The 12,500-nt window shown below is 44.8% G+C and overlaps 1 protein-coding gene across 8 annotated transcripts in view; it reads right to left on the reverse strand.

Moving 5' to 3' along the window:
* mecom (MDS1 and EVI1 complex locus) overlaps positions 1-12,500 on the reverse strand; it is a 156,091-nt gene that overhangs the window by 96,396 nt on the left and 47,195 nt on the right. For 7 of the 8 annotated variants that reach the window (XM_076282220.1, XM_076282216.1, XM_076282214.1 and 4 more), the window contains exon 2: positions 5,203-5,549. In XM_076282220.1, the coding sequence (XP_076138335.1) occupies positions 5,203-5,549 (347 nt within the window). The remainder of the gene's footprint in view (positions 1-5,202; positions 5,550-12,500) is intronic. The other variant, XM_076282212.1, reaches the window with a different exon arrangement.

Raw genomic sequence — 12,500 nt, forward strand, 5'->3', positions numbered from 1 at the left:
GCAGTGTGCTCATAAAGTCTCGCCCCCATAACTCTCCCTCTCCCTTTATGAATAAAGACACAATTTATGATGATGGTGTGCTGAGTGACTGCCTCCCCAGTGACAAACTCCCCCTCACACACACACACACACACACACACACACACACACACACACACACACACACACACACACACACACACACACACATACACAGGCACACAAATGCGCACGCGAGATGCATGTGCAATGATACCCATACAAGTTGCATTCAAACATGAACACATAACAGAGATGTATAAAAACCCATTCTCACAGAAACTAACATCTTTTGGCTTTCCCTCTCTCTCAAACACACTCTCTCTCTTTCCCACACACACTCTCTCACACATGCACACACTCGCTGGGGGGCCCTTCATCACAGCCTCCAGATGGGACGAGTGTTTATCGTTCCCCGGGCCGGTGACATCACCCGCACGGGCGGCTGGATTGATGATGAAGGCAAACAGATCTATCTCGGCTAACATTTACCAAATCAATTTCATTTTTACAGCCTCTCGCGTATTGGCATATTGACGGTTCCTCCTCGCAGTCTACAGGGGTGGAGGGGGGAAGCGAGGGGGGGGGCAACAGGGAAGGTGTGTGTGTGTGTGGGGGGGGGGGGGGTGTACTGAGGGGGGTGGGGGGTGCTCGGTCTCTATGCCGACGGCATTTAGCATATTTAATGCACGGGATGTCATCGCGGAATATCGCTGGCTGAATAATGTGACGCTCTGTCATAAATTCTTTACAACTTATTTACTTAATGGAGAGAGTTATGGAGCCCTGTCAGGCCGCTAATTAACCATAGTGATACAGCACTGCCTGCACGCCATAGCATCCCCTCTGTCCCATCTCTCTCTCTCTCTCTCTCTCTCTCTCTCTCTTTCTCTTTCTCTTTCTCTCTCTCTCTCTCTCTCTCTTTCTCTTTCTCTTTCTCTCTATCACTCTCTTTCTATCTCTCTTCTCAGCTTTGTAAATACATATTATTGAAAGCAACTATAAATTAACAGAGGATTAAAACTCACAAACCTGTGAGTCTGTCTTTGGCTCAGAGGGAAAATAGTAAAATCCAGTAAAGAAAAATGAGAAGACAGTGTGTGTGTGTGTGTGTGTGTGTGTGTGTGTGTGTGTGTGTGTGTGTGTGTGTGTGTGTTTGCACCCGCTGCTGTAAATCTGTCTGTGGAAAGACAGAGACTTTTCTAATCAAATTAAAAGTGGAAGTGGGCAAATATTACTTATTTACTTGATTATGTTCTCTGCATTTCCTCTCCCTAAGGGGGATAGATGGGCCACTTATAAAACCACTCATAATGAATTAAGACTCGCCGTCTAAAATAATGAAACGCTTGCCCATAAGCACTCACTCAGAGGAGACAAATCTGCAGGGAAAATTACACAAATAAGCAAAAGTCGCAACAAATACTTATCAACACACACACATACACATACACATACACATACATATACACACACACAGGCACATACACACACACACACACACACACACACACACACACACACACACACACACACACACAGACACAAATACCAACAACAACCAAACACTGGATTATCTGACACATACAGAAAGGAAATCTACAGATGCACAAAAAACTACATACATAAAATTATCAACTAATACCGGTATACATGTACAAATATACAAACAGAGGAATATTGAGTCATATATAGTGAAAATGCTTTGCAAATATTCAGTATCTTGTCCTTAGACATTATAATACTGAATGTTGCTGTGTTTATGAATGTATAATGTTGATTGTCTCTGTTGTCCCTGTTATAACACACCATTTAAATGGGCAGTTAACTTTCCAAGCACACTCACAAACTCACACACACACACACACACACACACACACACACACACACATACACTCACACTATTTACATCCTCAATTACCCCCCCCCCCCCAAATACTCTCTCTCACACACACACACACACACACACACACACACACACACACTCATAGAGTCCTACCTTGGCTGAGCTAGTTTCAGTGACCCCAGGCCAAGAGCCCAGCCAACCTTTGACCTTGTGCAGTGACCCTAGCTTCGATTCTGCATGACGACCACCCGATCCATGATTGGGTGCAGTCATCGGCACGGGCCTTTATGTGTCTGTGTCTGTGTTTATGTGTTTGTGTGTGTTTGTGTGTGTGTGTGTGTGTGTGTGTGCATCTCTAACTTGGGGTCTTTAGGCATGATAAATACCAGTCTTATTTATGGCTCTTCATTTTAATTGAGCTGAGAGAACTGAAGCCGCCACTATCGACAGGGGCTCAGTAAGATGACATCACGCAAAACACACACACACACACACACACACACACACACACACACATACACACACACAAACACGAGGGACACATAGAGAGCTGGCATTCATGAGCAAAAAAGGAAGCATTGCTTAAACAAAATAAGTTACTTAAATAAGTATACTTGACATCATCACAGAATAACATCAAATTTCCCCATTATTGTGTATTTGAGCAAGTGTGTGTCTGTGTGTGTGTGTGTGTGTGTGTGTGTGTGTGTGTGTGTGTGTGTGTGTGTGTGTGTGCAAGGCCATCGCAACCTGGTAGGGAAAGCAGGCCATTGCCTAGGGCCTCAAGCTGAAAGATGTCTCCAAGAACGGCTGATTATATACTTAATCCAAAGCGATGTGCACCTTTATATTCTATGGTCAGTCATATGCAGGAAACTGCAACAGCACTGTCATCAGAATCAACCCCTGAACGCGGGCCTAACCTGTCACAAAGTTCGTGATTTCACAGCAGCAACATATGAATCACACTGTATGCTTCAGGGAGACAAGACTACAAAGGAAAGAGGAGCAGGAAAAGAAAAACAGACAGTGTCAAGTGTGAATCTTTTACGTTGAATAAATTAGTTATGTCTGGGTGTGTGTGTGTGTGTGTGTGTGTGTGTGTGTGTGTGTGTGTGTGTGTGTGTGTGTGTGTGTGTGTGTGTGTGTGTGTGTGTGCGTGTAAACAGAAAGATGGTATTTGTGTATCTGTCTTGCTGTGTGTGTGTGTGTGTGTGTGTGTGTGTGTGTGTGTGTGTGTGTGTGTGTGTGTGTGTGTGAGCGTGTGTGTGTGTATGTGTATAATTGTGCCTAGGGTTTAATTTGTTGCTGGCTAGCAGCAGAAATACAGTTGTTGTTTTGCACAGGACGGTGGGCATTGTTTGCTCATTGTTTGCACTTAAATGTCTATGTAATCTATGTACTTTTTCTAAACGTTTTGCATTTTAATGTTATTTTCATGCATGTGTCTTGCACTTTCTATTTATAAGCGCTTTCAGATATAACCTCCGGAGTATATGAGGAGGTTTGTCAAACGGAGGTCCTACCCTTCGGATGATTCAGATATGATGCTAAACTGCGGACCTAATACTGACCTTACACGGACGTATGTGTGAACGACATACACGCACATTACAGAATCTCCGTGTGGTTGTCGAGTGAGGGGTGGGGGCTTGTAGAGTTCACAAGATGCTGAGACATGACGCAGATTATATGCGGCCGCTGCCTGTCACAGCTGCTTCTTGTTTACAAAATATAGCCTATCATTATGTAGGCTAAAGAAGAAGAAATCTATTGTGCAAAGGCTAATACTTGAAGTAGGCTAGTCACGTAAGTGGGCACTTGAAATTGACCTAGCCTACAGTATTTGTATGTGTGCTTCAAATAAACACATTTATCTGTTTTCAACGTTATGTACCAGAATTAGCTAGGCTATAGAACCCCAAATCTGGTTTGCGTTGGAGAGAGAGAGCATGCACAAACTTTATGGTAGGCTACCAGCCAATTCAGTAGGCTAACTCAAGACTTCAAGATCATACAACGTTTTAAGCAACAAACAAAATACTAACATTAATAACAGTGAAGTTGTTCGTTTTTTCATGGTTTATTTTTTCCAAAAGCATCCTCTCCCCATGTGTAGCATTTACGTAAGGAGCTTGGAACAAAGTTGGGTTTTCTTCGTTTTCATTTTCTCTAGGCATATATGCTCAGCAAATATCAGCGAGCTCAGCAGGTCATGAAGGCTATCAATGAACAGAAAACCGTGTTGGCTAACAATTTATTAAATACTCCTGTTATTGTCGTCAACGACGTCGCTATAGGCTACTGCCTTTTCAGCGCCTTCTGCTTATGATGATTCAGTCTTCTGAATTCGTTTCTCCTTGCCATGCAGTTGTAGCCTAACGTGTCTCTAACGTTCCTTTCAGGTGTTCTATCAAAATGTTGTATGCCCTCATGGACAGTAGCTCCGTGATGTCTGCATCTTTCCAGGTTGGAGATTTTCTGGACAGCACTATGCCACTCCATCATAACACTGGCATTTAAGTCAGATCTAACCACATGGACGCATGAAAGAAACGTCACCAACACGCCCTCTCACTAGGTGTGATTTTAACCGAATGTTCTACTCCTCGTTCAGACACAGCACATTTACATAATGTCCGGAGGAAATACTAGGTCGGGGGTAGTATAAACACCGGGTGAATTCGGACTTCCATATGACCGGTTATGTCGTTCAGATATACGGCCCCACCGTTTAACATCGGCAGAACCTCCGGTCTTACACGTATGTCTGAAAGCGCTTTATATAACGTGTGATTTCAAAAGTTGGGGTGGTGGTGGTGGTGTGTGTGTGTGTGTGTGTGTGTAAAAGGTTTGCACTGGGTGGTGGTGTGTGTGTGGTGTGTGTGTGTGTGTGTGTGTGTGTGTGTGTGTAAAAGGTAAAAGTTTTGCACGGGGTGGTGGTGTGTGTGTGTGTGTAAAAGTTTTGCATGGGGTGGTGGTGGGGGTCCGTATTGGAATGCACTGCATTGCATGCACTTTCCGAAAAAAATTGTTAAAAGAAAAAAAACATTTGAAGATTGTGATGATGTGTGTGGAGGGGGAGTCAGTTTGTTTCAATGTAAGGCCCCCCAAGTCCCTTTTTTCTAGGTGCCCCAAAGTGCCTTGAAACAGTGTGTGTGTGTGTGTGTGTGTGTGTGTGTGTGTGTGTGTGTGTGTGTGTGCGTGTGTGTGTGTGTGTGTGTGTTGTGTGTATGTGTGTGTGTGTGTGTAAGTATGTGTACTCTGTGTGCATGTGTACGTGTGTGTGTGTGTGTGTGTGTGTGTGTGTGTAAATATAAGCACTGAGTTAACACTACCTCCCAGTCGTGTGCTTGCGCAAGCCCAATCATGTCCGCTCCGCACGGTCCCAGCCTCTCGCCGACCTCCATCCTCCTGCAGCTCCACACGCCCAGCGTCTCCGGCCACGCGCCCGACTCACGCAGCTCCACCTCGGGCATCGCTCCCGCGGCCTCCCCCTCCCCCTCGGAGAGGAACATGGAGGCCTGGAAGGGGGAGTGGTCCAGAGGGGAACCCACCTCACCCGATAGGACGGGGGAGGGAAGGTTGTCCCCGGCGACGGGCGTGATGAGAGTGGAGTCTCCGTCAACTACGCCCATGTTGTCCAGAACGTCGGAGGGAAGAAGGGAGAAGTCTCCGCTATCTGCTGAGTGACAGAAGAGGGCACATTAGAGACACACACATCATATGCACACACACTCCCTTTCTCTCTCTCTCACACACACACACACACACACACACACACTTGCAGGACCCCAGCCTCGGGCATCCAGCACACATGGGAAGCACACATAAGTGTTTCCATGTTAAACCATCTGATTCTGGGTTCCAGCATAAATAAACAGGCTTCTGGAGGAAAGGCTCCCAGTGTCTGAAAAAACAGAGGAGCCCAGAGGAGTGGAGAGGGGAGGAGAGGAGCGGAGAGAGGGGAAGAACAAGGGGTAAGGGGAGAGAAGGGTGACCGGAGGAAAGGGGTGGGGGGGTAGGGCCCTGATTACGCCTTGATTGCAAACGGCTCACTTACACATCCCTTGCTGACACCTCCTGAAGCTTTATGTGTGTGTGTGTGTGTGTGTGTGTGTGTGTGTGTGTGTGTGTGTGTGTGTGTGTGTGTGTCTGTAGAGCAAGTCTGTTTCTATGTGTGACACACACATACAGAGTGTGTACTAATGTGTTTGTGTGTGTGAAAAAGAGAGACTGTGTGTTTGTGTTAATGTGTGTGTGTATGTGTGTGCGTATGTGTTTGTGTTGGGGTGGTGGGGGAGTGAGGGGGGCGTAGGGTAGGCTAGTGTATGTGTACAGTTTTATATTTCCGTGCTTTGCCGAGTGTGAAACGCGAGGAAGTGCAGGATGCATGGGGTTAATTACGAGACGAGCGAAGGGAGGACGTCGCACCGTGACCCCCCTGACCCCTGGATCCCCTCAAACAGGAAGTGGAGCGCGTGGCTGATGATGAGCCCATTGCCTGCTGGGAGCTGTCAGCCCTGACTGTCCCTGAGACACTGTCCGTCCACCAGCCAAGCCTCAGGCTCACACTCTGTCTCTGAACCTGAGGGGGGTGGGCAGTCTATCTGCACACAGCTTGTTTTGTTAATATTTACAGTATAGTTAATTTTGTTTTACTTGCTTTAAAGACGTCATACTTGACAACGTTGTACCAGAGACTTTCTAATGAGGAGACACAACACTCAAAAAATCCTCCATAGAAATATGTGGAGCTAGTTTGTAACGCCAATATGGCCTTTGTCTACACATCTCACGGGATCAAAAGAGTATATATATATATATATATTAGGGGTGTCACGATTCTCCAAATCCTCGATTCGATGTAATTTTTGATTTTAAAGTCACGATTCGATTCGATTTTCGATTTTTAAAAATATTACTATTAATGCATTCCTTATATGTTATTTACTCTTTTTGGCCTTTTCCTTTTCTTTTTCAGGGGGCTTTTATTTTGAAACCGATTTGAAACCGTTCCAACCGCGAGGTTGTAATGTAAACAGAACTAACATTAGGCTAAAACAGAGACGTGAACATAGTAAAATGAACCAACACAGAATGTTAATTTGATTGTTTCAGCACACTCCGAAGAGACCCAAGGTTAGTGTTCATGGAATATGTACTTATAAATGTGCATTTTAAGCCTTAAAGTAACTTTGGACTGTAATTAGACCATCTTTTCACTTGCTAAGTTGAGTAGGCTAAGTAAGGTTTAATTGATGTGAATGAACGAATACTTCCACACCGGTGATTTCAAAGTAGCAAGAGGGGCTTTGATTTCGGTAGGTTGATGTGTAGGCCTATATTTTAACTGGCTGCAGCCTAAAATTAGAGGAGTGTTGATGCTGCAGTTCAGCACGTGCATGTGTGTTTGTGCGTCTTGGCATACATGCTGGACGTGACATTGGGGGTGTGGCTGCATCGTCGATTCTACTTTTAAGTTCGAAGTTCGAGATAAAGATGTAATTTCGATCGATTTTGAAATAAAATCGAAATCGTGACACCCTTAATATATATATAAATGCATATCCCACTCCTTCCCCGGCAAAACGTCGACAAGTGAATACATTGAGCCAATCATATGGTGTGTTGTGAAGACATCGTGCCAATCATGTGTTGTATACTCGCCGAAGGAGCAAGATTGGTGTCGTGAAGCCTTGCGCACACGCATATCTGCCGAATAGGATGCCCGATGAGTGCCCAAAAAGCATTGCAATATGGCCGCCGAGTGGAGGGACTAGCCTAAAAGGACTTTGGTTGTACTTGACAACAAAGTTTTCTCTCTTCTTAGTTTAGTTACATACTCAATGGATTTCTCTAAACTTCCAGCATGAGTTGTTTTCACTGCAGGAAACCTTGCTTCAACAGTTTTGATGAGCCCACGATTCTCATTCTTAGGCTATTGAAAAGTCACCTATTTCCGCCCGTCCCCTATTTTCGCCCTTTTCACCTCGGTCTAACCATTGATGTTTCGAGTGAGTGGGCGGAAATAGGGCACCCACCAGCTCAGGACCAAACTCCGAGCACAGTAAACAAAATCAGATTTTTAAGGCAGTAAATTCTCCTGTTAATAACCAAACCAGATTTTGTTCAAATCTACACACCTATGGCTCATGAGTTCATGAGTACTGTCGGTACAAAAAAAGTACTGTCGGTACAAAAAAAAAAGCTAAAGCAGCCTGGCAGCTACAGTGCTACACTCTGGGGACATCTTTAAAATCATGCAGTGTAGCACTGTAGCTGCCTGGCTGCTATAGATGTTGGCTGCAGAAACTCGAGTTAGGTAGCACCAATTTGTTTTCATTTTATTTCGTTTTACTTTAAAAAGTTTAGAAAAACTTGCATATCTTGATAGCTAGCATGTAGGCCTACAGGTTAGTTTATTGAGGGGTGAAAATTTGAGACAAGCCTGTCTCAGCTATCCTGTTGTGTCTACCACCACAATACTAGCCTTTTCGCGAATACTCGCTAACTTGCTCAATACACCATATCCTAGCTAATGTGCTAACAGTGGGATTTGCATGTTAGCAGCTCAAGCTGCTTGGTGGTGGTGGTGGTGGTTAAAGTGATGAGGCTGGTGTTTCCATGGCGAGGCAGGTGGCATGAACTGTGCTGACTGGAGTGTGCTGGGGGCTGGGGTGGTGGTCAGGCCTGGCCGGCGGGTTGGATAGCTGACTGGCCGACTGCAGGGCGGCGCGCTGGCTGAGGCTAATGTGTTGGGACAGCTGGTGCTGAGTGTTAATGAGGCCCGGACCTGCCCTCGTGTACATCCTCCTGTCCGCTGGCATTCCACGCGGACAGCAGGGAGCAGCGCTCAACACACACACACGCACACACACACACACAAACACACATGTGCATGGAACACACACACACATACACAAACACACACACACATACACACATACACAAGTCAGATGCACATACACACACAGACACACACTTGTGCAAGACACACACACTCATACACAAGTCAGATGCACATACACACACACACAGACACACACTCACCAGCAAGTTAATGCCCTCCACTAGGCCACCTCACACACAGGCATATGCAAATGACACTGCCTATGTGCACCAGCCATCTAAGGCTACGTCTACACGAAACCAACGGGTGTATTTTCTTACCGCTTTAACACCTTTAACGATACCGGTAAAGAAAAAACTTTCACACACATAGGTGAAAGCGGCTAAAAGTGCTGTAGTGCATATGCCAGACCAGTCGATGGCGCCGGGCCATGCAGCTTCACATGTAATTCGTGTAGAAGACAAAACATTGCTGAAAGATTTTGTAGTCGCGTGAAATAAGGAAACTATAGAAAATTCATTTTTCAATTCAACTGTTAAACTAATAAAGTTCATTTTCAAGGTATGTGACTGCTAGAATTTCAAATGCTTACGTATTGCATTTGAGCCTTTGAGGCCTGAGCACCACTGGATAAAACATTAACATGCGTCAGTCATACGTTGTAGTAAGCTAATGTTTAACTAAGTTAAGCTAACAGTGTGCTTCTAACTTAGCCACAAAAGGCTGATACAATGTGCACATAAATCATGACGGGAAAGAAAAATAATATGATAAACAAATGGTTTGGTTTGTTCTGACAAGCAGCGTGTCAGGTCGAGTGCTGTGGCTGAGTTGAGGGGTGGGGCTATGTCGTCATAAAATTGCCGGCTGTGCCGTCTACACGGCAAAAGTTAGCCGGCGGTTCAAAAAAATCCCACTTCGGAAACCCGGTTACAAAGGCCTCGAAGGGAAGATGCAGATATTTCCCTAGCGGTTTGGCCTCTCATTTACACGAAAACCCCGTTTTTATCACAGAAAACAATTATATCTAAAAACTCCGGCCAAGTGGAGATTTCTGATAACACCGGTTATGTGTTGTCGTGTCAACTGGGAGAAACAGGGTTTTAGGTTCTCAAACGTCACATTACTCGCCAGAAATGCTTAACGTCATGTGAGCGTCCTATGTTTACAGTTTGTTTGGCTACTGATCATGGATGCTATAAGGTGGTACTCATTTTTACGTTTGTGCAAACACTTTTGCCCTGTTTGCATTTGCAAATACAGTTCAAAAAAGAAATAGGAAGTGATTTGTTACTTGTTATTTTTGGGATTCCGATTGGCTAACGTGGGATTGAGTTTTTCCTAACACTGCCACCGACAGGTTTGGCATGCTCTTGACTGCATATATACACGGGGAAACTTCTCTGAAAACTGACAGGTGTGCACAATGTTATTTTTGAAAGCGGAGAGGGTGAAATGTCCGTTTATGAAAATAGCCGGCCATGTACTGTATAAACGTAGCCAAAAACTACCAGTTACAGCCTCCTAAAATGCTGGTGTCGTGTACACGCAAGGCCTAACCGATAACATAAATTCACCGGTTTCAAAAAAACCAGCGTCGTGTAGACGGGCCCTAACTGACTTACATAACAGCAGTAGATCAGGAGCCATGTGGCCTAGCACCAGCGTTAGCATGCATACTCATATACACTTAACATGCTCTAGATAAACAGCTAGTATGCCAAATACTGAAAGATAAGTAGTTTATTTCATAAGAATATAAGTAGTTTATTTTATATTAGTACAGAACATGTTCCTGCTGCTTCCTTCCTGTGTTACCTGTGGTCAGTCCAAATGGCCTATCGCTGATAGAACGGTCACATTGTACTGTATAGTGAAAGTGTATGAGGGGGTGTGGGCAGAGGAAAATTAAAAGAGAGAGAGAGAGGGAGCAGGGATGTAGGAGTAATGAGAGCATAATATATTCTGCTGGTAAGACTGCTACCACGGTTAGGCATGCTGAGACGAAGTTTCAGTTCACCGGCTTTTACAGGTAACTCTCTCTCTCTCTCTCTCTCTCTCTCTCTCTCTGTTTCTCTGCACTTTCCTATAAAATTTGACTACGATTTGCGGGGGAAAAAAAGTTTGATCTTCCATCCTGTGGGCTGTTCTAGCTCCGTGGGGAGTTTCTGCTCCATAAACATATATGCTTCTGAAAGGTAAACTTCACCCAAGGCAAACACGCTGCCAGGCTAGGCCGGGCCAAGGCAGACGATGCGCAGGCCAGCTCTCCTGAAAAGCCCGTGGTTAGAGAGGGCAGCGGTTTGTACTGAACAGTGGCCCTGCTGGGCCTGCCGAAAATACACCCTCAGAACAGAAACCTGTACAACCCCAACCAGCTAAGACAGAGGCCAGTGGACGTCTGTATGCGTGTGTGTGTGTGTGTGTGTGTTTGCATGCTTGTGTATGAGTGTGTGAATACATTTAATGGGCATTGTGAGTATGAATACATACAGATTTGTATGTGAAGCTCTGCATGTGTGTGTGTATGTGTGTGTGTGTGTGTGTGTGTGTGTGTGTGTGTGTGTGTGTGTGTGTGTGTGTGCGTGCGTGTGTGTATATATAAGTAAAGTTTGGTTTCATGCCTATGGGAGGCATATTTCCTTGGCACCACGCAGGTATGTTTCCTCGTGTTTAAATTGAACAATGTACTTATTGAGAGCGCCATCCTCATCATCACACAAGCTGTTTCAGTGTCCTATAAAGCCGTTTCTAGGTTTGCATGACACCGTAAAGAGCTCTTCAGAGACCCATTTCCACCTGGGAAAGGTTCTCATGTCCTGAGGGTACCACTGACTGCAGCCTCCAGCGCTGCCATGGAGTATAAACATTGTTTACAGTAATACACAGTGGCCACTTGTAAAGATAGGTATGACGTAAAATATTCCACTGTCTCCTCTATTAATTCTGAAACTAGACTTAGGGGCCCTATCTATTTTCCCTTTCCTCCTTTGTATGTGTGTGTGTGTGTGTGTGTGTGTGTGTGTGTGTGTGTGTGTGTGTGCATAAAATAAATTTGGCTGAGTGATGTCATACACTGAAATGCCATGCCATTCATTCACATTAGAATGACTCTGCTTCCTGTCTTGCAAGGGATATTCAACCCATCCTTTCCTGTCCCAACAATGCCCCTGTCCCCATATGTACACTATTTGTGTATGTGTGTGTGTGTGTGTGTGTGTGTGGGAGTATGAGTGTGTGTTTGTTTCTTGTTTATTCTTTTCTCACATCATCGTTATGACTCAAGGACATGATTGTGAGGATTGAGGTGGGGTTGTGCTCTAAAAGAACCTGAACTCACTGAACATTAGATGACCTTACATGGACAATGGAGGGTCTCGTGTGCCCAGACACACACACACAGACCCCATCGAAACATGCTCCTCTCTGATAACAATCATATATACATAGACACACATAAATACACACAAAATATACCTAAATATACGTCACTACTTCAGACATAAAGGAGCTTAAAATGCTTGCTTATTTAATCATTCACCCTGTTCACATTAGTGTTTGCAAAGCAATGTGTGTGTGTGTGTGTGTGTGTGTGTGTGTGTGTGTGTGTGTGTGTATGTGAGAGAAAAAGGGAGAGAGAGAGAAAGAGAGACTGTGTGAGTGTGTGTGTGTGTGTGTATTGTCTCTGCTGCTCTGAGGCACTAGCTGTCTCATTTATCACTCTGTTACAGATCCTCGGCCACTCCGAGTCATTACAAACAAACAGCATTAAACACCAGACAC

The sequence above is a fragment of the Alosa pseudoharengus genome, unplaced genomic scaffold (assembly GCF_046254945.1).
Source record: "Alosa pseudoharengus isolate Yale_2024_CS ecotype anadromous, Long Island Sound unplaced genomic scaffold, YU_APseudo_1.1 YU_APseudo_1.1_scf_13, whole genome shotgun sequence".
NCBI lineage: Eukaryota > Metazoa > Chordata > Actinopteri > Clupeiformes > Clupeidae > Alosa > Alosa pseudoharengus.